This window comes from Plectropomus leopardus, chromosome 2, assembly GCF_026936395.1.
Source record: "Plectropomus leopardus strain MGB_pleo_1.0 chromosome 2, ASM2693639v1, whole genome shotgun sequence".
Taxonomy (NCBI): domain Eukaryota; kingdom Metazoa; phylum Chordata; class Actinopteri; order Perciformes; family Serranidae; genus Plectropomus; species Plectropomus leopardus.
Window position 1 is genome coordinate 28,931,722 of NC_142177.1, and position 27,134 is coordinate 28,958,855.

At 38.1% G+C, this 27,134-nt stretch overlaps 3 protein-coding genes across 4 annotated transcripts; 2 read left to right on the forward strand and 1 right to left on the reverse strand.

Moving 5' to 3' along the window:
• Nucleotides 1-843: 843 nt before the first annotated feature.
• On the reverse strand, nt 844-27,134 carry oxtrb (oxytocin receptor b). Its single transcript, XM_088090080.1, is given in 7 exon segments — nt 844-1,326; nt 13,951-14,042; nt 17,163-17,212; nt 17,318-19,523; nt 19,525-19,736; nt 25,369-26,458; nt 26,596-27,134. Coding segments are annotated over 3 exon segments (1,221 nt in total). The 5' UTR covers nt 26,294-26,458; nt 26,596-27,134; the 3' UTR covers nt 844-1,326; nt 13,951-14,042; nt 17,163-17,212; nt 17,318-19,439.
• On the forward strand, nt 3,857-7,076 carry cav4a (caveolin 4a). The gene is made up of 3 exons (XM_042507323.2): nt 3,857-4,203; nt 4,399-4,586; nt 6,556-7,076. The coding sequence occupies exons 1-3, from the start codon at nt 3,976-3,978 to the stop codon at nt 6,704-6,706; spliced, it is 567 nt and encodes a 188-aa protein (XP_042363257.1). The 5' UTR covers nt 3,857-3,975; the 3' UTR covers nt 6,707-7,076.
• Nucleotides 7,200-11,632, forward strand: LOC121958429 (caveolin-1-like). Of its 2 annotated transcripts, none has more exons than XM_088090087.1 (3): nt 7,200-9,100; nt 9,479-9,600; nt 10,513-11,632. In XM_088090087.1, the coding sequence occupies exons 2-3, from the start codon at nt 9,490-9,492 to the stop codon at nt 10,852-10,854; spliced, it is 453 nt and encodes a 150-aa protein (XP_087946213.1). In that variant the 5' UTR covers nt 7,200-9,100; nt 9,479-9,489; the 3' UTR covers nt 10,855-11,632. The 2 variants fall into 2 exon arrangements, with proteins under 2 accessions (XP_087946213.1, XP_042363268.2); XM_042507334.2 differs by having other exon boundaries at nt 8,204-9,100; nt 9,456-9,600.

The window sequence follows — 27,134 nt, forward strand, 5'->3', positions numbered from 1 at the left end:
TCTTTGGACCTACAAATCACCTACAATGACCTACAAAGTAACACCTTTTCATGCAACCAGTGGTGGAATATAACTAATCACATTTTCATATCAACCACACAGCGCCAAAATCTTTTTCAGAGTAAATGCATTTTATAAATACAATCACAAACACTTGTTTGTTATTTTTAAATGGACAGTTTCATCCTAGGATGCAAAGCAGGTGGACCCAGCTGCAGAAGACAGCAACTGGAGCTCAAAAGATCATTATTTATTTCACGGAAACCGCAACTGAACATAACACAATCATATCAAGGATCAAACAGGAATAACTTATAATATTTTTTCTAATTTATTTATTTAAGAAGGGACCGTGCTCATTAATCCACATTTAAACAAATGTAAATTCACTGGAGTTAGCTGGGGAGCTAGATTTCACTCATACAGTAGTTGCTTGCCTGATGTTAACAGGCATCCAAAAATAATTAAAAAAATACATTATGAATATACAATATGTATAATGGTTAAGCCAAACAACATTAAGATAAAAAGTCACACATTATAACATGTACAACTTAAGAATATGCAACACAATATGACAATATGAGCAGATAAAATCCAAATAGCCATTGATGCAGACACAGTGTAAGTACAGTCATTTTAACATAATGTAAAATTGGCCTAGCATCAGTGCTGACATTGTTGTTTCTCAATAAAACATTTCTTAGCATTAAACTTAAAGGAATGTCATGTTTGGGACTCTCTAATTGATGTTGGTACTGTGTTCCATTGATGAGATGAGATAGATCAATGATGTACAAAGACAGATTAACTAATGAATCTAACTTATTTATGAATGTAATGTTTCCTCTCTCTCTCTCTCTCTCTTTCTCTCTGTTAGTTCAATTAAATTCAGTTTCAATTAAATTTGCTTTATTGCCATGAATGTTTGTAAAACAATATTGCCAAAGCCTCAGATACAATTAAATGATGACATAAATAAATATAAGAAAAAATAATCAATAATATTATTCAAATGAACAGCAATCCATTGGCTAAAAAAAACATGCATAAATAAAAAAGAGCAACATTTTGTTTTGTGTGTGTGTTATGTCTACTGTATATAGATGTAAAAATTAAAAATTAATAAATTAAAACAAAAAGTGAGCTCTCTCTCTCTCTCTCTCTCTCTCTCTCTCTCTCTCTCCGCTGACCTCACCTGTGCAGCCACAGTCACAAACAAACTCCATCTGGCGAGGTGTGTGATCCATTAGCATACCATCATCTCCGGCACAGACACAGGAAACTCTCAGTCATCCATACACTGTGTTCTCTCTCTATCTTCATCTAGTGGCAGACAGAAATGGTCATTACCATGGAGACTGTGGTCATCATGGAGTAGCTCATTTATGTTCAACGTTGAACGGATGCATAATTTGTTTTGGTAGCAGTTTGTTTTATGTGCAGTAATTGCTCAACCTTAATGAATAGAAAACATGTCCATGCTGTTTGCTTCTCTTGGCAATGCATGGGTCAAACTCTTGGATACATATCTACTATGGTGCATTCAGTCAATCATTTTATTTTGAAGAATACGAGGATTTTTGAGACGAATAGGGTGGATAGAAAGGAGAGGGTATTTCTTTAGGATGTATTGGTATATTTACATTATTTTATCAGATTATCACATAGTCAGCCGCTGTACTGGGTCATCATGTGTGTGTGAAGATGATGATGGCCTTGTGATAAAGGTGCGGTGGGTAGCTGAGTGATATGGTCTAACTGTGGATTCATAGCTGACCTATTAATAGCAGAGAGGATGACTGGTTAATGGGTCCAAAGGTTGACAAAGGTGAAAGGGTTTTTTTTTTTTTTGTTAAAAGCATGTTGCGAAACCTGCTTTACACCAGTCAGAGTGCAGAGACCTGATTATGCTCTTCATACTGGACCTAGAGGAGGATATTGTGATAACATGCAATATATCTCCTGTTGCTTCCACCTTGAGACTGATGCTGTGAGTGAACCAGAAAGAGCAGACCAAGGCAGTAATGGATTCTCACAGCTTAACAGTCAACTGATATCTTTAAGTGAGAGGATGGATATGATCAAAAAGATGGATTTTTAGTACAAAGTTGCACTGGACCATATGAGTTCAACTAGTGCCTCTAGACCAGAGTTTTGTTTCCTTTCTTTTTCCCAATATCAAAATCATCTATAAGTGTAAAGCATCAGTATGTCTGTTTTGAGAAACAGCACCTATTTTTGCAGTTAGTGATTTAACACCATAGTTGCTGCTCTGTAACTATGGTCTCTCCCCTCTTACTTAAAAAAAAAAGTTTATATCAAACTGTCAACATATATAGTATCAGAGGAATACACTAAAATCACAAGCATACAGATGAAGCATTTAGAAAACAAAACTAAAGCAGTTCCAAACAGACAAAGACAACCAAAATGTTGAAGAAAAAAGTCTCTCCCCCTTCCTTTTTAAAATGTTGTGATAAGAATTTACAATCAGTCATACCTAAGCAACAACCTCTGGGGCTTGGAAATAAAGCCAACACTGAAGGGCCAGATTTTTTTCCTGTTGACAATAAGCTTAATCGGGCTTGAATGCAACAGATGTTTATATGTAAAAGCTGCACTCCAGTTTTACATATGTCAAAAATAAATGAGTCATATATACTTCTTAGGCTAATATAAAATGACAGTGACAGCTTTTGTTTTAAAAACATAGAATGGTAGTGATTGTTGGTAAACAGAACTTATAAGTCTTATGTTTTACATTATTTTGGCTTTTTAGCATTTCAATAGTGTTATTAATTTGACATATTCTGAGGATGCTATTGCTTTTTTAATGTCAAGGAGAGTGTCCCAAGAAAATGTTACAGTAATAATGCTCCAGTGGGTTGAATTTATTTATTGATTTTTAGGGTGACCCATAAAGTCCAGTGCTTTTCAGTTCTTAAGAAAATGAATCTTCCTGGCATACTTGCAGTTTTTCACATAAAAATGGAGCAAAGGCACATCTACTTGCTCTGAAGAAGAGAGGACAGAGGGAGGCAGCATCGTCTTGCAATTCAATCCCTTTTCTAACACAACCAATTTGCATCTCTAGCCCTTTGAAAGCTGTGCAAAACATAGGAAGATGGCAATGACCAATGCAAGAAATTACACCTAAATCATGAGGAAATTATTTTTTTTAAAAGTACAAGAAAATTTCCTGAAATATAGTAAGGAATATAAATAAATGAATAAATAAATGCAATGACCTGAAAAAGGTGCTAAAATGTTTGGTTTTTTTTAAATCAGAATTTTAAATATTTAATTATGGTAATTTTAAATGTTAAATGTTTTTTTCCCCAAACTTTTTTTTCTTTTTTTTTTTCCTAGACATTTTCCGTTGCTCTTTATAGATAACTTTTCAAATCCTCTTGTTATTTGTGGAACCTTTCTTGCCAAGTCCCCATCACCTTATCCCCCATGTTTTTTTTTTTTTGTTTGTTGGTTTTTTTTTAAAATACCACCAATTTGCTCCAGATTTGAGGTTTCAGATACTTTTGAAAGGCATCTGAAATGACTGAAATCAGTAAGTAGAAAATTAGGAGCAGAAAGGCAAATATGTGTCACTAAAAATTACAGCTGGAACTTACATAATGTGCACTTTTAACATCTGTTTTACTGTATCTTTGCTCTCATGCAGATTTGTTTCCTGTTGTCTGTGTCAGTGTGATTGCATTCCCAATGGGGTGTATCAGAGCCATCGCCATGCTAAAAGTATTTATATCCCACACTATCCTTCCTATCCCTCCCTCAGCACAGGAAAATGATCTTCACTTGAAAGACCATCTGCAAATACCATGCAGGGCACTGTAACTTTCCCAATATAACCTCAGCACTCAGCCAGCTGAGGGGTCCACTCAGTGGCCTCAGTCTGAGCTGTGAGGGAAGAGACAGGCGCTAACTCTGCTCTGTGGATTGTGTTTTCACATTTGGATGAGCACTATGATGAAAGGGGAAGATTCAGAGGAAGTAGAGATTGACTTGGAGAGAGACTCGAGTGGCTCTGAATTTGACAATGGGGAGGAACCTGAGACGCTGTGGCGAGCCCCGCCTGTTCTGGAAGAAGAGGAAAACATTCATACGTCAACTCTAGTAGAAATCAGTGACACCAAGCCTCTGATTAATGTCAGAGACCCCCGCGGTATCAATGACTGTCTCAAGGTATTGCATTCTTATGCAGTAGCTCTATAAAACTTTGTTTTATGGACCCTTTGGGCTTTGGACACAGAGATTATTAAAAAAAACAGTTTGGCTGATTGTACTGCCCTCCAGTGGATATCATTTATTTTTGAGGGTGGATAGGTCAAACTGGAACAGGAGTGTAGCATCAGCACCGCTTTCTCTTTGTGTCTCCAGGTGACGTTTGAGGATGTGATAGCTGAGCCGGTGTCAGTGCGCAGTGGGGACAGAGTGTGGATCTGGAGTAACGCCTTGTTTGAGGTGTCTCGGGTTTGGATCTACAGGATAGTCACAGTGCTTCTGGCCATTCCCATTTCAATTATCTCTGGTGTCCTGTTCGCCATCCTCAGCTGCCTCCACATCTGGTAGGTTTCAATCAGGCCTTCCTGCACATACTAAATGTCCATTGTATAGGATTTTGGGGCATCTGCTAGAAGAAACGATACGTGATAATTATAACTACGTTTTCTTTAGTTTACAATCAACTGAAAATAAGAATCCTTTTGACCTTATTAGGAATCATTTATATCTATATACACAGCAGGTCCTCTCCCATGAAATCCACCATGTTATTTCTACATTAGCCTTGAGCACGCCCGCTTTCATTGAAAAACAACCATAGTCCTCTAGTGGCCCTTGTAATTATTACTGGAGCAGAGAAGGAGGTATCTTGAAATAGCATAAAAAGTTACAAAGTTTGCATTATGATGTGCAAATGTTGAAGAAGCTGTTAGGGTGTAAGGCTGAGCAGAAACACAACAGACTTCCTCCCAAGGGATAGGACCATTTGCATTTTCATGTTTTTGGGTCGACCATCGCAGTTCTTCTACACGCTTAGCACGCAGGAGAAGTTTCAGTTCTGGACCCTCAGTGTTAGATACCACTAAATCATACACAATAGACCTTTAAGGGAACAACACAGACATTGTTTCTTACTACTACTGTCAATCACACAGATAGTTTGGGTTTCGTTTAGCCGGATTTTGAGATATTATGTGAAATTTCTGGCTCCACTCCAATAACATAGGGGTGAAAGGAAATTTGTTTGTTGTTCTCACATCCTGAAATAAGACACTTCAAGCAGGCCTAAGGCTGGACTGAATTCTTGCACCAGCATCCTAACAATGACAAGGGTAGCATGATGGTGTTAAGCAGGTTTAATGTTTATTATGTTCACCTTCTTAGTTTAGCACGTTAGCATGCATATATTTAATTATTAGCACTAAAAACAAAGTACAGGTGAGGCTGATGGGAAATTTGCACTTAGTTCCTCATAAACCAAAGTACTGGACAAATCATCGTAAAATATTCATCTGATGATGACAGAAGGGATCCCAAGAGTAACTACAATTCATTCTGTGGGGAACATGAGAGTCGGTACACAATTTCAAGTGTCATGAGATGTGGAGCAGGTGGGCCCAAATGCAGAAGACAACCACTGAACACCACACAATCGAATCAAGGATTCAACAAAGACTGAACTGAAAACCAGGACTTAAATACATACTAGACTGATGAGGGGATGAAGTTCAAGTGGAGAAGCTCACGAGGGGAATCAGATGATGAAGCAGAAGACCAGGCAGAAAGCTGATTGGCTGTGAAGAACTGAGAACAGGAAAGGACTAACAAGGCTGATGCAGAGCAGGTGTGTAGATGGGTAAATGAGGAAAAGGCAGCACAGGCACACAGGAGGAAAATACACAAATAATTTAAACCCCAAAACACAATCCACTTAACAACAAGCCGACCAAGTGAAATTAAAGACAGACTAACTAATAACGGCAACTTAATTCAGTCTTAAACTTAGTCCAGTCCTCCCAAAAGTCTGAAAAAAATCAGGATACAGCAGACTTTGACATCGAGGTTATCCATTGAACCGTTGTCGAGAAATTTTAATCAAAATCATAAAAAGTGGCACGAGAGGAAAAGTCAGTCAATCACTAAACTAATAAGCATTTATCATCTGGGAACACTAAATATCCCTACTAAATAAAGTAGTAAATAAAGTTGAGATGTTTCCTGAGCGAGTTATGTGAAAAATTTGACCCTCTGGTGGCAGTACAGCAAGAGTCATAGGATTACCAAAGTTTTTTTCTTCTCTGGACCTTGATTTTCTGACTGTCTAAAGGACATAATAAAGATGCATGCTGTGCTTACAAAAAGAGGAACTGTGAAATAACTGCAGAGAACTAAGAAGGGTTAATGTCCTGATTCAACCCAAAGTTACGAAATATCAAAGCTATGAGTATAAAACCCTCTGGGGGTTTTGCGGGAGTGAACAACTTTCTTTTTGTGCATCTGTGTTTGTAATTGTTTTGTTTCTTTCTCTGGCAGGATGGTTGGTCCCTGCAGTCAGTGTATCCTCATCGGCACACGCTGGCTGCAGAGCCTGTGGAGTATTGTGCTAGACGTCATTGTGCGTCCCTTCCTGACGAGTGCTGGGAGATGCTGTGGAGGCTTCAGCATTCACCTGGCCAAAGAATGAGACTCACACATCCAGACAGGGATTGTTTGTTTCCTGCAGTGGTGTTGTAGTGGACTGAGCTGAATTGGGCATTGATATTTGATTATTTAATGTCTAATTCAAAGTAAAATGTTTATAATTACATGTTTTCCACAGTTTGGTTATAGTTCAAAAGCATCTGATGGCCCTTTTTAATGTCTATACAGGGTGTGTAATGTTAAAAACAATAGATGGTGATTTAATTCTTCCTTTCTTGCTCAGAGGGTGAAATCACTTTAGTGAGACAAAAAAACATCTTGGATGAAGACAATGCAGATTCTTTAACAACTTCCATAACAGTGATTGTTTTGAAGAAAATGAAATTGATTAAAGTATTTCTTTTTGTTGATAATACTGTTTTCTTACACTGATACAACAGTGGGGATACACAGCTCTGTGTGATTTTACAAAATTTGATCAATTTTTGCATCATTTGTTATATAAATTGATTGTTGTATCATATTTATGCTTTAAAACTGGGGTTTTAGTCTATATTTGGTTAAATCTTTCAAACTGTAGTTAGTTTCAAACTGTAGTGTACAGTAAACTGTAACCTTTACATTTAGTTCAGTAGAAAAGAAGAAACACTTCTCTTAGATGTATTCTTAGAGGAAGCAATGGCAACAAAAGTTATGGATAACTCATTAGTTCTCCACTTTATACTCACTGTGATTTAAACAGATATTTAAACCATTGTCTTGACACCATTACTGTAAGGACAATAGGTCAGCAGGAAGGGGGATGAACCTTAAAATAAGATGGATTTATTTCCAGATGCATGTGCCTGAGAGGTGTGTGCCCGCCCCACCTCTTCTATGTCTGTGTTTGTGTGTGTGTGTGTGTGTGTGTGTATCTCTTCCCGACCTCTTCCTCACTATCTACATCCTCTTTTTACAGGATGTAAAGGATGTAAAGGATGGTGAGAGATGTTATAAATGAGCAGCTCTGTTTTCATTGCTGACTGTGTGTTTTTTAAAAGTGACCACCATGTCCTCATATCACCATGTGATTCCTCAGATCATTATTTTTAACCTTATGTAATGTATGAATTTTCTGCAAATAACAACTGATAATATTTTAATATTAAGTTTTATTTAACTTAAGTGTTTTTTAATTTGTATGTATTATATTCAGAAAAACGGAATAGAAAGTTTGTAGTTCTTTCCCACTCCCTGCATCCCTCTGTGTGTGTGTGTGTGTGTGTGTGTGAGAGAGAGAGAGAGAGAAAGTGAGTGAGTGAGTGAGAGAGTGTGTGTCTTCCTGTTTTTTTGCTAAATACAGCGAGAAAAGTTATCTAATTCATGCCAATACAGAGTCAGCAATAAAAACAAAACCACTCTTTTGTAACGTCCCTCATCATCCTCTACATCCTGCAAAAACATAACCTTTTGGTCAGAATGAAACAAATACAAACAAACAAACAAACAAACACACACACACACACACACACACACACACACACACACACACACACACACACACACAAGCACATTTTCATCTTATCTTTATATATTTACTCATGCATTTGTTGAAGTCTTGAAAGCAAACCTATAATAGACTTATTAATATTGGCCATATCTACCATGACCTCACCCATTGGTTTTTATACTGCTGTTTTGAAACAATTTCTGACATTTTGGCTGTCACCATTTTGGCCAGAAAAGACCATATTTTGCAAGAAGGAATGGTGCTGTTGAGGAGTGAGGGGTGGATCTGACTCACACACTGTAACGGTGCCTAGCAGACAGCCTGTCATTCAAAGTGGCCCAACCATTAAATATAAACCGTAATAAAATGTAAATGGGTGAGTTATACAAAATATCACCCCCTTTACAGGTGTCATGAATGTTAAAATTATCAATAGAGACCAAATCTCTTTTTCTTTCGGCAGTGTGAATTGCATCATGCTTCTCTATGAAAAAATTCTGTAAAGTGGCAATACACACAAGCTTTTTGCTTCACTTGACCATTATGGAGTAAATGCTGATTGCACAATGTCATAACTATAGAAAATGACACCATCTGCATGTAGATTGGCTCCCTTACAAGCCTCACTTTTATGCAAATATGTCTGCCACTGGGTATGATCTCTTGGGAAAATAAAGGCTTGATTTATAGCACAAAGGAAATGCATCAACCACTGCTTACCCAAAACAGGAAGAGAAAAGCATTTTCGTTTTACCCGATCGCTATCAGTAGCTATACCCAGTTACCAAAGAGTATCACTGTAGTTCATTGCTATTCCCAGGATAGAGAGTTTTGAATGGTGGAACCAACAAGGTTGCTGTGGAAACTGTGCTGACCTCTGAGGAAAACTGGAAGCAATTTGGTTGTTTGTACAACAGTGGAGCCAACAATAATACTGCTTGGAAACAGGTGGGGAAATTTGAGAAGTTATCTGTTTTCCATGTTGAGTCACAGTGCGAGTTGTCACCAAAAAAGAAAAGACAATGCTACTCTATGTGTGTGTGTGTGTGTGTGTGTGTGTGTGTGTGTGTGTGTGTGTGTGTGTGTGTGTGTGCATCCCTATACTTCACATGGCATGTGAGTTGACAGTTGACAGTTTAAGGAAGTCATCGCTGGCAGCTCCCGCTGGCATTCCTGGATTTGAAATAAACATTGTGTGGTGTTTCGGTCTAATTGCCACATCCCTCTCCTGCCCTCTGTGGCTCGGACTGCTGCCACACCCACAAGGCTAATCATCTTGCTGTCCTTTGCTTTATTATCTCAGCTTCAGTCTGCTTCTTCAGTCAGAGAGCAGGACCATGGCGGAATTTGACAGCAGCCAGGAGCAGATGATCAGGACGGACAGCTTCACCTGGGAGATCGACCTCATCAATAGAGACCCCAAGCAAATCAATGAGGACGTCATCAAGGTGAAAATATTGAAAATATTCAGTGTTTGCTTTGGACGCACATACATTAAAGTATAAACTGTGTGATGTAATGTTTGAGATTGATCAAGCTTTGAAAGTGTGTGTGTGTATGTGTGTGTGTGTCAGCTTTTTTGGTAAGTTGGAAGAGCAAAGGCCTGAGATAATTCTTTCTATTATTGGATCAAGGTTGATTTGACCATGCATGCTGCCAGCGATTAATCCTTTGCTAAAATTTAATATAACTTCATAGAAGAAAATCTTGATTGTGATTTTAAGCTTCCTGATAGAGAACTGGGAAGTTTTAAATGGTTGATTTTGAATAAGTGTTGATAACAGGACTCAACTTTGGGGTCGACGATGTAAATGATATAATGTTGCTAACATTCAATATCTCTGGAACGATGTATGCGAAAAATTAGTTTGTCTTTTTTGTTGTTGTTGCTGTTTTCACAGGAGCTAAGCTTAGCCAAGTCGATTAGCCATCGAGCTGTTCCCAAAAAAATCATGTCTTTTTTAATATTGTGATAAATCCGTACCATTGGCATTGTTACATCCCTAGAAGAAGATTTTTTTTAATGCATTTTTTTTTGCCACCACCTCTACACAAAAACAACAAATGGGATTTAGTGTCAGTGTAAGTCAGAGCATTAAAAAAAATGCATTTATTTTCGGAATCACTGTCTCTTAGGATCATCCACTGTACTTGCTACGTCCTTTTATTATAATATGAATATTATCGTATTTTGTACCTGATGTCTCGTTGTGAGGTCTGTGCATGTGTTCTGTAAAGCTTGGCTAGATTCTGCCTGAAGTAGGTGGGAAGACATGTTTATCTGTGATTTGTGTGAACTGACCATATAAGCCTGTCTAACGAAACACAGTAAATTAATGACCCTTCTCTGTATGCTGTAGATCAGTTTTGAAGATGTGATCGCAGAGCCTGCTGGGACACACAGTTTAGACTGTGTGTGGACAGGCAGCAACATCACCTTCACAGGGACAAAGTACTGCTGTTACCGCACCCTGACTGCCATCTTGGGCATCCCTTTGTCACTTATCTGGGGCTTCACGTTTGCTTGTCTGTCATTTTGGCACATCTGGGTTGTTGCTCCCTGTATTAAGAGCTTTCTGATTAATATGCACTGTGTGAGCCAATACTTCTCGCTGTACATACGCATCTTCATTGACCCATTCTTTGAGGCAATGGGGAAGATATACAGCAGTGTGAGGGTGGTTTTACAAAAGGAGGTGTAAGATCTGTACAGCTGCTTTACCCTGTCACGAAGATTAATTTCTGGACATTTCACTGACTTTTAGAAGATCCACAACACATTAGGCTGCAAAGGTGCAAGATTAATGATTATCATTTTCGTTGGTTAACATTTTGAGCTGATTTAGTGTCTATTGCTGGATTGAATTTCAATGATGTCGGGCTACAACTAACAATTATTTACATTGTAAAGTGTCAACTTGCTCATGTTTTTCATTAAGTGATTAGTTGTTTAGTCTTTAAAATGTCAGATATAGTGAAAAATGTCAATCAGGGTTGCCCAAAGCCCAAAATATTTTGTAGACTTTTATATAGCAGTAAAAAAATCCAGAAAATATTTACATTTAAGAAGCTGGAATGAGATATTTTGTAACCTTTTTTATTTCTAAAAATCACTGCAGCTCTACAATGATGTTTCTTTTTTTACAGCAAAACCTGACAATTGACAACCATGAATTTCACTGTTTTTACATTTTCACTTGTGTGAACCAGACAAACATCAAATAAATCATGCTTCAAGTTCAACGGTTCCTCACAGTAAAACAACTGTAATTTCTCCAACATGCCATGACAGACAGATTTAAGTAAATTTTGTGGTTAAGCCAAATGTTAGACACTAGTCACACTTTGAAAACTGTATGTGAAAGTGAGTTTAACTTTTTCACTGTTTTAAAACTGCTTCCTGTGAATGTTGCCCTGAACCACAATGTTTTGTTACACAACCTCCCTGGCCATATAAAGTTAAAGAAGTTTTAAAACACACCTAACAGGCCAAGAACGCACATTATTTGTTCCAGATCCTGACATTCTCCATATGTTGAGTATAAACAGATGGCATATTGCCTTGAATCGACAGCAACAGAAACACAGCAGAAAAAATGTCTACTTATTGGAATAATCAGTGGCCACAAGGGGGAACCAATATTCTAAATTAATCCCAATGAGATAAAAGGTTTCTAAAAGTCCAGGTACACTGATTACCCCAAAACACCAACCACCTAGAGAAGAGGAAATTGATCTGATAAAAAACATGTGGACACACATGAGGAGCAGTGGAAACTATTTACAAAGTCAACCCCATATTACATCATGAAGGACAAACACTGTTTGATCTGTAGCACAGGAAAGTCTGCTGAAAACATGCTGAAACCAGCTTCCTTTTTTAAAATGCATTCATTATAGATTTTACATTACTGCTGAGTTTTTGTTATGTTGTTAAAATGAAGATGTTAAAAAGATGAAAAAAGTGGGTATTATCTTTACAATTGTGCATATCAACACTTAACCTCCAATATATTAAAATATCTAAGAAAAATGCCTGTACACAATGATACAGTGTTTTAAAGGAGTAAACAATCACTACAGTCAAGTTGTCCTTGTTTGTGCACACTGTTGTGCCATCTAGTGGTAGCAAAAACACAACACGCTTATCCACATAAAAACAAGACGGCAGCCACATCTGCCAAGTCAGTCTACAGCCAAGGTACAAAACATGATCAAATTTAAACCCTGCTTTCAAATTAATTTGTTTCAAGCAGCCTAAAGTTTATGTATGTATCTATGTGCGTATTAGTATGCATAAATTACCATGGATAAGAAAATAAACTTAAAAGAAGCCTGCTGCACGTGGTTGATGTACTGCAGTGATTATTTAGAGTTCCTTTTTACGCTAGTGGTGAATCTGTCCCTGGCAGGAAGTATTTGATATACGTAAAACTAATCATAAACTGTGGTGGCTGCTGCAGCAAAATTAACATCTATTAGCTATTTTAATGTAATACACTAGCAGGGGGAGCTGCATTAATTGTTAGAGAAAGATTTGTTTTTGTATTGTAGTATGAAACTTGTAGGGTTACCAATAAACTACTGCTGACCTTTAAGGGTAATTTAAAAAATATCAAGCCTATACCAGTTTTTACATAAGTGTAAAGTGCAGATATATCAGATGAAAAAAAATAGAAAAGTATTAAACCTTTATTTTTCAAAAATGCTATGCATGAAAACATGGGTGAGTAGACCCAAAACTTTTCATGGATTTATTTATTTGGTTAGTTATGGTTAAGGTGTAGGTGTTTTTCCTCCTGATGGGCCACTTGTCTGTGTCACTATCACCAATGCAGTCACAAACCTTAGCCATGTGCAGCTTTTGCAGCAGGTCTTTGTAGAGGCCAGAATCTTTGTGGATGGTGTGGGACTGTCCACTGTGAGGATCAGTGATCATCATGAGGCCAAACAGGGTCATTCAGACCTATGAAAATAGTTTTATGTAACTCAGTGGTCAACTTAGTCTGATTTACTTGCACAGATGTACATCTTAGTTGTCGGGCAAAAAATAATAATAGCTTTTTCATCTCTTTTAGCTCGTGACTTATTATGCTTAAATAGTGGGGAAAATGTACTCCAGTCTTTAAGCTATGGATCAAAGTCCTTATACAATATTTGTTATTCTACAAGAGGGCGCCATGTTATTAGAGCTCATATTATATACAGTTTTATACAGTTTTTACTTTTTATTCTATTTTTGTTACTTTTATAACAATTACTTAATAAAGGCAGGAATGAGAAAAAATATAAATAACCAAATAGAAAAATTTCCATCTATGGGGACAAAACTGTAGACAGGAGCCAGTTAGAACCCTATTATGTACAGAAAGCCCTTTAATCACTCAAACTTTAATCTGAACTAAACCTTTAGGTCATTTAATGCCCAGATTAAACATTGCCTCTAATTTTATTTGGACCATTTTACAAGTTTTTCTTTAAAATAAAAACACTTACCCATCAAGCTAGCCAATTAAGCCAGCTCAACTCCCTGGGCTCCCATATACTTACGTTCTCTCTATTCCTTCCTCTGTGGTCCACCATGGAAATTGGAAAATTCACACGTTGAAATTGGGAAATTCGCAAATGAAATTTGGAAATTCACAGGTTGAAATTCTCAAGTTGAAATTCGCAAGTTGAAATTCACAAGGTGAAATTCGCAAAATCACAAGTTGAAACCGGTTCCCAATGGGAACCGACGAAACGCTTGAAATTTGACTCCCACATTCACTCATCACAAGCAGTCCCGTGTGACACACCTCAGGCAGGGTTTGAGCCTGCGTTGAAGCTTCCTCTCTATGTTGGCGGTCGGTGTCCTTCACCACTGGACTGTCTTGGGCATCAATGAACTCTACAAAGCAGAAGGAGAAAGAAGATGAGACCTTAGATGTAAAAAGTTCCCCTTTATCAACCTGCAGAGTAACAAAGTTTCCTGCACACTTAAAGCTGTAGTGGTGTTCATCAAGTCTGTTATAGAGGCTCTTTAGGTGGTTCTGAAATTCATAGTACTTGTTATTTCTGAGTGTTGAATCAGTTGTCAACAGTGTCAGTTGTTGTCAAGTTGCTAGTCAAACCAGATCTCAGTGTACTGTTGTCCCAGATGGCCTGGCAGTCAGGACTCCTGGTTTATACCCAGCTGGTCTAGTTTCAGCTCCAGGTTTGGGAGGGTTTTTTTTTTTTTTTTTAGCAAACTCATGCCACTTTCAATTTAGTTACACAAGTTGACCGCTGAGTGGTATGGTAATCATCAAATGGTGTGCTGCTTCTGATTCAGCGGCATGAGGAGATCCCCTGACAGCCTAAGTCTTTGAACAGTATGCCCCCGAGTTCAAACGGCACATATAGTTTCCAAACAGTAGGTTCCCTTGTCAGACAGTCACAACAGGACTACCCTGTGATACTGTACTGTAAATGTATATTTTTCCTGTTTTACTGACAGTGTAGCACAACATAGCACTATAACTGAAAGGATGTATAAATTTAAGTTAAGTCCATCGTGTTGTTGGGATATGCTTCAACGCTTAAAGTGATTTTAGATCTGCATTTCCTTGCAGATGTACAAAGACTGTTGAAACTGTGAAATTAGTCGTTTTTAAGATGCATCGTGATGCAGACATGGACGATTCTGCATCAGTGCAGTGACAACCCATAATCAATCATAGCCATGTAACACTGCTAGTTGATTTTTCAGCTGCGGCTGGACAATAAAGTTTTACAGTTCGAAAGAACTTCCTAGTAGCAGCCATTAAATTTAATATTTAAACATTTATATTATTAAAAAATATTTTCTTTTATGAAAAAGTACACTGCACTATTTAAACTACTTTAAAGTTTGATGGCATTTTAGTATTTACTGTTAATACTCCTGTTGTCTGCTGTGTTTAGACTCAAGTTATGACTCCTGGAAAGCTCTCTTTTGGCTCATAGATCATTTTTAATGCAAATTTCAGTGATTGTGAAATGTATTCTGTCTCCCCTTGTGTCTCTGTGTGCAACTTTGTGTTATCACTGCTGACTGTATTGGCCATGTCTCCCTTGGGAAAGAGATTCTTTATCTCAATGGGACCAATCTGGTTAAATAAGGATTTCATAAAAATAAATAATGTTTGTGATTTCCATTTGATTTTTAAATAAATGTTTAAATTGTAAAAAGGGGAGTTCATATTTACCTGACTGGGTGAATTTATTGATGAAAAAGTTGCAAAGTGCATTAATATAGAAAACTAAGGATGCAATGTGTCATGATGCATCGTGGACTCCAAGCCAATCCTTGACATGATAATTGTAATCGTAACCAAATTGAATCTAGAGATTAATGAAGATGCACAGCCTGATGATTTACCCTGAAACTATTAAAAAAGCCAGCCTTGGCTAACATGGCTATTCTTAGCCTAACCACTGTAGCCAGTTTGACTAATCAATACCATAAAAGTTATAGCCAAATAATAATGATAATTGTGTTACTTTTGGCAAGTTTAATAATAAACCGCCCAGTCACGGCACATTAACCAGGCATAAGTAAGACATATTATTAATCATTCATCATACTTTGAACAAGTATCAAGTTGCAATCATTGCTTGTGGCATAAACTGTCTGGCCCCAGCATAATTTGGGAATGATACAAGTCAGGATATTTTCCCACTTTGATCTATCTATCTGAAATGACAATGTGTATAGATTGCACCTAATATAGTTTTACTGTAAATTACATCACTGCTTAGAGTCTACAAATAATGTTTCATTAGCCTTGAGGGGTATTTTACAGTCAGTAATTTCATTCATGTTAACAACTACTAAATCCCAGAGCTTTCAATATTTTTCAGTCTTTTTTTATTTTACAGAGCAACTTGGTCAGGACTGGTCAGTCACATAAAAAATAGCCAATGAATCAGGTGTGGTCAGAGAACTATATTTGAACTATAATGAAATTTATGTTAGACTGTGCTTAAAAGTGCTTACAATATATATAAATGAATAAAAGAAAAAAAAATTATATGAATTAAATAATAAATCACACACACACACACAAACATATATATATTATATTATATTATATTATATTATATTATATTATATGAAGTCGTCATTGAACTTACATTTACTCATTGAAATAAAATTTAGCATTTTGATATGAAAACTTGCATTCTTAATTTAACCAGTTATTCTGTATATATATATATATATATATATATATATATATATATATATATATATATATATATATATATATATATATATATATATACAAATCAGTGAGTCATGATGTTAATCACTGATACACCTCTGCCTCCACTGTCTACTGCAGTGAGTCAATGCGGCTGTCACTGACTGCTTGGTCTATGTATATATGTCATGGATTTCTGGAGCGCGTAGCAGAGATGAATGGCAGCCGAAGGCGGCCGACCGACTTCCCTAGCTTAAATGGCGGTGTAAAACATTTAATCTTGCAGTTTTTAGACTTTCCAAATGTTATCGAACCGGATGGTTAGTCAACAGGGAACAGTTTTTCTGGGCCAGTGTGCATCACGTGACCGTGAATTTTGCATCAACCTGGCGCACTACCTGGAGGCCTGAGCCAACCACGTCAGTCCCAGGCGTTGTGTCTGGAAATGTTTTTTTTGTTTTTTTGTTGTTTTTTTTTGGTGTGTAGGCCTACCACCAGACCTGACAAAATTCTAGGGGAAACACTGGCTGTCTCAGTCCCATTAAATATCCATGTACACACTAGTAGAACAACAAAAGCAATTATGTCCAACAGGAAATAAATCAGAAAAAAAGACAACTCCACACATTTTGTAGCATCGACAGTAGATATAATAATCACCAAGACAGACAACGCGGAGCTGTTTTAACTTTAAACTGCACTGCAGCAACACAATCACATCATAGCAAAGAGGAGCAAAAGGAGGGACTGCAGGCTACACAAAGTTGCCTGTAGTTGTTAATATCACCTGGAGTTGTTGCACTCACCTGTATGAGTCACTCTGTGAGCTGCGTCAACGCTAAGTCCTCCATTTGCACTGCAGCCAGAGAAAAAATACATTTAAGAGAAGCAAAATAAGGGGCTGTATACAATATTGCCTGTACTGGTTGTTAATAATATCATCCGGAGTTGTTGCACTCACCTGTATGAGTCACTCTGTGACGCGAAGTCCGTAAATATAATAGTCCACTGGTCCTTTTTGTTCCACTGCGCTCCTCAAAGTTTTCCAAAATGCTGAGCTGAATGCGCTCACATGACGGTTTATTGTCAAAAACAGTAGAAAGTCCGTTGAATGTAAAATCCCTCTAGCCAAAGCTCTGCCAGACGCACAAGGACGTTTGGCGTGTTCAGCAAGCAACTGCCTCATGCCACGTCGCAGATATGCTTGATTTTGGTTATTAGCGTACATTTGAACATTAAATGAGTCAATAGTTAAGGTAGATGCAACCTTTCTCAGAGATATGTTTAGGCACGGTAACGCTAACCAGAACCAACACGGAAGCGAACTGCATTTGATTGTGTCGCTGCGTATTTGAAGTCGGGAGGTTTTCTGACTTTCCCAGAGGCCTTCGGTCTATACAGGAAGTCACAGAAGCACCCACATCCTGTTAGATTGGATTCCTATTCATTCATTCATTCATTCATTCTTATCATATCGTTTATCAATCTGTTTAAAGTCTCCAATTATTGTATTGATGGACAATGTAAACCTTTCAAATATTATGCAGGCGATCTGTGATTTCTGCTCATGGTTCAGCCTTCATTTACATGAATTCTAATGTATATCAGCATTTTTTAATTTTACTGCTGTAATAAATCTATCTGTCACCTTCAAACGACATCAATAAATCAAAACCATCATAACAGCTCTCAGTGCAGATCAGTCAGGCTTTACATCTACATATTATTTTATTATTTTAAGAATCCTCACATCCCACTTAGACCACTGACCCCAAGTTGTGCTGTTTAATCCTGAATCTTTCTTTTCCATCCTTCCATCCTCAAAATAATTAAAATAATATACAACAGACTTTCTATAGTTTATGATGAATGTATTTAGTTTTTGTGACCGCAAAACATTACCGTCAGTCTGGTGTAGCCTATATAAATGCTACATTTAATTTTGGTGACAAACAATAGGCCGACTTAAAGTAAAATTACGTATTTTCACAACTACAAAAAAGTGCAAGTACACAAAAAACAACTTTATTAAAGTAATGAGAGTAGGTGTATTTAATTATGTTAATAGAAATTTGTTATTTAATGCTTAATAATGTTTTTAGTTTGATATGGTATGCAAATTTGACCAATTTTAGCAATAATAATGAAATAAAACAAGAAGTTCTTGTTTGAGGGATTTGTGATGTTATTATTTTATTATCGCAGCATTTCACACAGGCCAATTTGGTGTGACAGACTATTCCTACAGACAAAATAGAAATTCCTAGCTTGGAATGTAGAGTAAGGAAAATTCATACAGAGTTACAAAGCAAACAAATCACAAGGCATTAAGATATGCAGCATTATTTGCATTTTTTAATTATTATTATTATTATTATTTTTTGCTTAAGCACAGCCATGTTTAGGCATTGAAATGAACAGGTTTAAACAGTTTTAGACTTCAACAATGACCCATAACCCATAGTTACAAAACATGGAACAAATGTTGTGTTGTTGTGTTGTTTGTGATTTTGTTTTTTGCACAACAATGTTCAGACATTGAAATAAACTGTTGTATACCTGATTACACAGTTATGATTAAAAAACCATCATCCTGATATGAGGACATCATTTTTTCTTAAAAAACTGACTGTTCAAAGACTATTTAATTTTTTATGCACACATACGAGTCCCAGGAGGTTGAAATGCAGTTAAGAATGATTTGCCAAAACAATGTCTTGCACAATTTATATAATTACTGTCAAAATTACTTGTCTTTTAAGGTCAAATCAGGACAACAAATTACAATACTTGAAGGTTTAAGACTAAAGGACAGAGGCATACAAACAACTCTGAAAATGCAGCTGCTATAAGGATAAATTTCGAAATGCTACAATGTAAAATAAACATGTGATTTGTAGGTGCAAAGGGAGTCCAAAAGGTAAGTGATGATTTAGGAAAGCAAAGGATATACATCCGTAGAGATCTGTGCAGGGGATTTACATTGTCTATTTAGCTCAATTTGAAAATAAAAAATGCTGCAGTGCCACTGCAGATGATTAAATGCCTGAAATGGAGGCTTGCATGATTGCCGAACAGTTCAACTACAGGAAGCCTGGATGTCTTACAGCTGGCTCTTCAGAGTCCTGGTCCCCCTGTGCTGGATGTGTGTGTGAGGCTCCTCTGGCTGCTGGTGTTCTTGATGACGCAAGTGGAGGAGTTGTTCTTGTGCCTGCACTGTCGATCGCATCTGCAGGAGGAGGCTGTTAGGTACTGTCTACAGCAGCAGAAGAAGCACTGCGTCAGGTCATGGAAGAGGTGACCAGCGAAGAACATGTAGATCCAGGGGTTACAGCAGCTGTTGAGACTGGCCAGCAACATGGCGATGATGAAGGCCATGTCTAGAGAGAGAGAGAAAGAATAGATGCTTTATAATTTTGGTGAATGTGTGTATTTTTACAGCATAAATGTAAAACTTTAAGTCAATCCCACATACACCATATTTACTCAATAATGCACCAACTCTATGGCTGAAAATTTTGTCAGACAAATGCAGTTTTTAGCCTGTGAAGGATAAACATTTTAAATCTCACCAGCCTTGTCCCTGTGCAGAAAAATGGCCAGGGTGTACCCTGCCTCTAACCGAGTGCATGCTGGGATAGGCTCCAGCTCCCTACTGTCCTGAATAGGACAAGCAGTTTAGAAAAGGAATGGATGGAAGGATTTTTAGAAAGCCTTTAAGGTAAAAACATTTTTCTGCATTTCAGTCAGATGTCATCACCTGGTTGTGGGCTAAAGTCCTAACTCAGTGTGTTTGTTTGGACTTTCAAGCTATACTTTTCAAGGGACAGTTCACCCAAAAACTGAAAAAAAGACATTTTCCCCCTAACCTGTAGTGCTATGTATTGATCTAGATTGTAGTAGTGTGAGTTGCCAATTGTTATTTTATTTTATTTTATTTTGGCCACTTTGAGCCCCATAAGCCAAGTTCCATCTAAGGGAAGGCAGAAATCTCTACGTCAGATATCTCCATCACTCGGCAACTCACACCAAAACAATCTAGACTGATAAAAAGCAGGTGAACTGACGCTGTAAGTGCTTTTGGCCATTGATAGCGTAGAAACTTAGGTGTGTCGGTTGCTCCATTGGTCAGCCCACCATTTTGGTCCAGACTTAAATGTATCAACAACTTTAGGTTAATGACTAAATACTTGCACAACTAATAACACTGATTCAGCTGCTCTTTGTGTTTAGTGCTAATTAGTGCACATTAACATGATGCCAGGCCATGGCTGTAAACTTTTGTTCAAAAAGTATCAGCATAACCATACACCTACATTTCTATAAATTAAATTAAGATGCAGCAAACCACACACACATACAATCAGGACAGATTAAGACTTTTCATTTTATTTCTACTTTATACATAGAAATATCTGTCCTTGTTCAAGCTAGCTACATCATTTATAGAGAAGTCTATTAAGGGACTTGCTGAAGCATTTCAGATGACCCTACAAACGTGTGGGATTAAAGTTTAAAAACATATGGAGGGTTGATGGATGCAACACAAATAGGATTTTAACCTGCTTGACACAAAATTGATAAATGGCTTCAATTAGAACAGGCTGTCCTGGATGGAAAATTACACCTTATTTTCTCATTCATTCAAGTGATTAAATTTCCAATCTTTAGAGGCAAAGACCACATTGAAGGAGCATGCTGTTTGAAAAGTGGAAAAGTGGAACACTTCCAACTCTTCTTTTTTTTTTAAATCTTTAATGGAGCGAGAGAGATTTAGTGTGTGTTGTCTTCTTCTCTCCTCAAGTGAAACTGCTGACCTGTTTTGTTCATGCTGCTCTGACTCTCTATAGTCCTTTGCTTTATTGTGAGAGGTTTGCTGTGCGAAGTGTCAAATGTCTCTTCAAATTTATAACAGATAAGTCAAACATCCCATCCAGAGTTGTGAGATTGCTTGGTGCAATGAAGAGTAGAGGTCTCTTAAGGGGAAATACCACAAAATGACAGTTTTCAAACTCTTTTTTTTCTTGCCCTGGTATCGTTCACTCTGACAGTACATCAACCATTTTATTCTACTGCTAGAAATGAAAGAAAAAAAATATTCATCTTGGCTGCTTTTTCTGTAATATCGTGAGCTTTTCTCAGATTGAAGTTGGGAAAATGGAATCAGAATGATGCTGAAAAGTTGGATAGTGATGATACTGTCATCATTTATTTGATAAAGAATAGGCACTTTATCAAAGAAAATTCTATGTATAAAAAGTTAAATAAACATTCCACAAGTGCACAAAGTCAGCCTCTCCATTGCTATCAGTGGATCAACTGCAGGTTTGTTAAATGTGATGATATGACTAAAGTTCAGGCCCTGGAAGAGAGTGTTTGTTGTCACACTTTAAGCTGCCCTAAGCAACTTGAAGGGGACATTACTTCAAAGAGAATGCAATAAGTCAGTAGAAATGAGCAGATAATCAATGATACTTGAATTATCTTTACAGGGTGTGAGGAAGGTTTATGACCTGACCAACCACCAGCCGGCGCAAACTTTCTCATTATATTGTTTAACTTTACACTGAAATATGTTTTGGAAATATCTGAGGCAAGAAATATTGGCAATGCAGTAACAGAATCTTGGTTCATATTTGATCGGCCCTGCCTAGTTTGACAGTTTGAGCACGGTTATTAACAAGGTATTTTACCGCCGTTGAAAAAGACTGTATGTATCTAACAAGCAGAAACTGTGCATTTCCTTTGAAATGGAAGTGTATTTTGCAAGGACACAATGCATTTAACAGGCACAAATTGACACAATGTCCCAGAATGTCAATAACAGGAGGATATCTTTTACGTCATATATAGACATGAATGGTACTGACCAAGTGGCGGTAATTGTAGGATGAGAATGTCTTGTTTTTTAACAAATAATCTGCCTCATTTACGATCGGGTAATAGTGTCAGCTTTGCCATGTGTGCTCAAAGAAAGAAAGAAAAGACAAGAAAAGTTACCTACTGTAGCTTTAATGTTATGGAGTAATTTATGTTTTATAGTGTCACTGTCCAGTGAAAATGCAGGATCTCCAAATTTGGTGATCTGAAATTATTAAACTGAAAGGTTTTGTATTCCTTTCTCAGTTGAGAATACTCTCCTTTCTTCATAAAACAAATAAACCGTTTAAAACAAGGGGTTATTTAAAATATGCATAGCCTGGTAGCTGGGTCCATCCAGCCATCCAAACAACATTGGGGCCTCTATGACAACATACATTTCTATAATGTGCACTGCATGCATTCTTGGCTTTAATGTGTTTATTTTCCTGGTTTTGCACAAATCTGCATGAAGGGAAACTAAAGAAAGATAATTAGCTTGGCTAAGTCTGGACATATCTGTATCTCTGACTGCTCTGAATGAACACTTATCCAGTTTAGTTCAGATAACGCCACTTGAAAGGTTTTGGAGCATATTTGCTCCCCTACTCTTGTACCCTTTAATGGTGAACTCAAAAGATAGGAGGGGTAAATTTGAACAAACTATGCCGTTAAATGGAAATGATATAAACCACTAGCAGGAACAGAGAGAGGAACTCTTTGATGTCCTGGTACATTTACTCTCCCAGTGGCTCTGAAGACTTTCTGTGAACTGATAACCACTGTAAATGACACTCCTATTCATCTGCGTTCACTCTGGGGAAGTCTGAAGTTAAACACCATTGTGTTGCCTTGGAAGTGAAGTGGATTGCTTATATATTCCCAGAGATATTTTGTGAGGTGGAAGAATGACCTTTGTATTATGAGGCACTTAGTGCTGAAATATTGCTGCAGAAAAGGTGATTTTTCTTACATCACATGTTTTATGGGCAATAAATCCACCAATATAAATCTTGGACAAAGATGATCGACTCCTTGTGTCAGTGAGAACTTGGCACTTTAAAGGAGGGCTAATGTCTTCATAAGCCAGTAAATACACAAGATAAATCGTTGCTTTAGTGAATGTGCAAGAGGTTTATGTCAGGATTCAAACTGCATCTGTTGTACATTGGCAGTGGCAGATCTTCTTGTAGGTGACATAGGCAACTGCCTCGGACTGCCTCACTGTCCCATATTTGTTATTATTATTTTTTTACATAAAAAAAATCTAACACAGTTGAGTTTATGAAGAGTATGCACAGTAAAAGAAGATGCAAAGGTAAAACCATCTGGGGTGCAGTACAAAAAAAAAAAGAAAAATAAGAAAGTGCACATATCGTATTCTTTTATTGCTTGTATTTATGTTGCTATTATTGTTTGTTAGCTAAGTTGTTTATTTTGTTGATTTCTGCTTATACTTATACTGCTTATCCTACTTAGAGTCACAGGGACTGGAGCCTATCCCAGCTGACATTAGATGAGAGGCGGAGTCACCAGACTATCACAGGGCTGACACATAGAGATCATGCTATAGGGCTGCTACAAAGTCCCTTTTTTGTGCCTCTTTTTTCACAGAATCAGACAACGGCAGCATCATGCCACTCCAGTGTGTGATTTTAGATGCCATGCTGGCATGGCGAAAGCAAAAGAGGTGTGATGAGCATGACTTCTAATACAACTGCATTGACCTCTAGCGTGACATAACTTATGTGTCTGAAGCACTTTATCAACAATAATATGGTCCTGTCCTGTTGGCTGTCCCTTTTATGCAGATGCTGTTTCGGTGCAGTTACTACCTCCACTACCAACTTTAAGGTAAAACAACCCCCCGCCCTCCAGTTCTGCAAGCATACCTTTTATAAATAATGGCAAGGTGGCATAACAGTACATTTTTTCACCTTGAAAAGGTAGTGTAAAAGGTCTATAGAAACAGACAATCATTCATGCTCACATTCATTACAACAGGCAATTTAAAGTCCCCTGTTAACCTAAGCTGCATGTCTTTGACGGAGACCCATGAGACAGTCCACACTGACTGGGAGACCATGTCATCTCCAAACTGAAGGGCACCACTGTGTCACCAGCTCTTGTTCTTATTAATAATAAATGCAATATATATATACAGTATATATATATATATAATTTCATTTTATTTTATATTACTTTATTAATCCCCAGCAGGAAATTAATTTTTTTCACTCTGTTGTCATATACACACAAGCCTGAAATACACATGAATGCAGGACCTATACATGCATTAAATGGAGAGATGTCAGAGTGAGGGGGCTGCCCATGGACTGGCGCCCGAGCCAGGGGTTCAAAGCCTTGCTCAAGGAGGTGATCTGGCACCTGCTCAGTGACCAGTTGTTACGTTTCACCAGAAAACAAAACCTGAAGGACATGGGTCGCGGTTTGGGAAACACTGCACATGTACAAAAAGGTGAAAGCAAAATCAGGCACTTTGGTTTCTAAAAGGTGGTGTGTGAATAAAACTCCCCACAGCCACTCACTGATTCTAAAAAAATAGACAAACAAAACAACTGCTCCCAAAACTAGACCTAAGTGGGTGTCACTGAATAGGGGGTAAATAAAATAAATGGCCAAAAGAGGAATCACACCTCCAGCACACACTCAACACAGACTTCCACCTAAAACAAAAAAACAAAAAACAAAAAAAAAACAAATAAAGCCAACTGAAGGTGTGGACTCTCAGGAGACACACAACCAACTGAGCAGGAAAACCCAGCCTCCCTATAAAGCCTCCCAGCAATCTGATTGCCAGCAACTGAGGGAGAACATCCCAGGTAAACCCAATAACTCCTGATCAGCAAGGAAACCTGTGAGCTAGATTTTGACACTCTGTGGATCTCTGACCATAACACAGTCCACACTCGATGTCTGTATGCAGACTTGAACCGGTGACCCTCTTGTTCCTAAAGCCCAGTCCCTATAGACTGAGCAACTGTCACTTTTAAATAGATTAGTTAATAAATTAATAATAATAATACTAATAATAATATATAGAAAATAAAATAAAATAAAACCAGGGGAAGCTCGCCATGGCCACCAAATGTGCATAAGTAAAGAAAAAAAAAACCCTGAGTGTGTCTTTACCTTCTCTTGGTGCAGCAGGATCCCATGCAGACCACATCTGGACAAAGAAGAAGGGAGTCCAGCACACAATGTAGGCAAGGACCACAACAAATGTCATTTTCACTGTGCGGATCTTTGCTTTGGAAATGAGCCTCACGCTGCTCACACGACAGAGGGGATGAGCGCCTTTGGAGGGCCTTGGAGTGAGAGCCAGGAACTGATCCCTTTTGGTTTTTAAATTGAAATTCTGCCATATTTTAAAACATATCAATCCATAGCAGATGCTTAAAATTGCCACTGGGAGAATGTAAATGCTGAGACTCATCCATGTGATGTACGCTTTGGCCCCCCATGGCTGTATGAAGTCCCCCCAGCAGTCATAAACTCCGTTCCCGACCTCCCTCAAAGAAAATATGTACGCTTGAGGAGTGCTGAAGACCAGGCTGAGCATCCAAGAGGCGATCACACAGAAGCGATCTTTTCTCTTGTGCACCGAGCGGAGCGGCTGGCAGATAGCTAAGCACCTGTCGATGGACATCAGGACGAGCATGTAGGTAGATGCAAACATCCCCACGACCTGGAGGTATTTGACCAACCTGCACAGCAAATCCGGCCCGTAGAAGCGAAATGTGATATCCCAAATGAGTTGCGGTAAGACCTGAAAGACTGCAACGACAAGGTCTGCGATGCTCAGGTGCTTCATGAAGTAATACATCCGAGATTGGCTGTGCTTGGTGGTGTGGATGGCCCACAGGACGCACAGGTTGCCGGTCAGAGCGAGCAGCAGCACCAGGACCAGGACGGTAACTTCCACTTTGGCCACGTCTTCATTTCGTTTCAAAGGATTTATTGTGGCGTTTCCTAAATGAGTATCATTCCCACGACTTGAGTTGCTCCAGGAAACATTCTGCGACCAACTACTCTGCTCGCGTAAAAGCTCCTCCATCGTGCGCAAAAGCGCCGCTCCGGCGCAGCCAGCGTTCACATCACCAAACAAATAGATGTCTCTCCGCTGTGGGGTGATCCGCAGTTTTGTGCCAGCTCACTCTGTTAAAGTGGGTTTTGTGAATCAGATTTAATTACTCTATAGTCCAAAATCCATCGCTCTCGCCTGCAGAGGAACAAAATTTAACACTTGAATTGAACTCTAATTCACTGAACACCCATCTCAAACTGTTGAACTCAAACAACCTTACACAATACAACATTACCATGGGATTTTTTTTTTTTCAAACTTTCAAAGCTTACCTTTCAAGCGATGATTTGCCCTTTTATTCTGGGATCTCTGCGCACTGCAGTTCTCATCCCTCCCTGTGCACAGATTGATGTGTGGTTTGCAGAAGCTCCGAAACCTACTAGTGTCACTCACCCCCTCCCCTTATCTATTTTCCTCCAAAGGAAACTGTCTGGGTTGAGTATGAGCAAGCTGTTGTAACTCCTTTCTTTCTCCCTCCCTGCACTTTGAGTTCAGGTTTTGACTTTGTAAAACCAAATGCCCCGTAACAGCATTTGAGCGATGTTATCTTGCTTTGCGCAGTGAGTCAATCCTTTTAGCATCTACATGATTTGAAGTGATCCCTTGTAAGATTCAAAGGGAGAAAAATTCCACTCTGATTCTGCCCAGCCATAAAGGGTCACTTGTTTTCCAAAGAAACCCACTAAATATGGAGAAAGATACTATCTGGAGCTGGAACAGCATGCTTTGATTGGATTTAATTACAGTTAAGTACTGTGATGTTGTAAACTGGCACTTCCTATGCATGGGCTCAATCAGGGGATGATTGCAG

Coding starts and splice junctions, on each gene's coding strand:
- LOC121958429 (XM_088090087.1), top strand. CDS start 9,490: ATGGCGGAATTTGACAGCAGCCAGGAGCAGATGATCAGGACGGACAGC. Junction 9,601..10,512: donor TCAATGAGGACGTCATCAAG/GTGAAAATATTG, acceptor TGTATGCTGTAG/ATCAGTTTTGAAGATGTGAT.
- cav4a (XM_042507323.2), top strand. CDS start 3,976: ATGAGCACTATGATGAAAGGGGAAGATTCAGAGGAAGTAGAGATTGAC. Junction 4,204..4,398: donor GTATCAATGACTGTCTCAAG/GTATTGCATTCT, acceptor TTGTGTCTCCAG/GTGACGTTTGAGGATGTGAT. Junction 4,587..6,555: donor CTCAGCTGCCTCCACATCTG/GTAGGTTTCAAT, acceptor TTTCTCTGGCAG/GATGGTTGGTCCCTGCAGTC.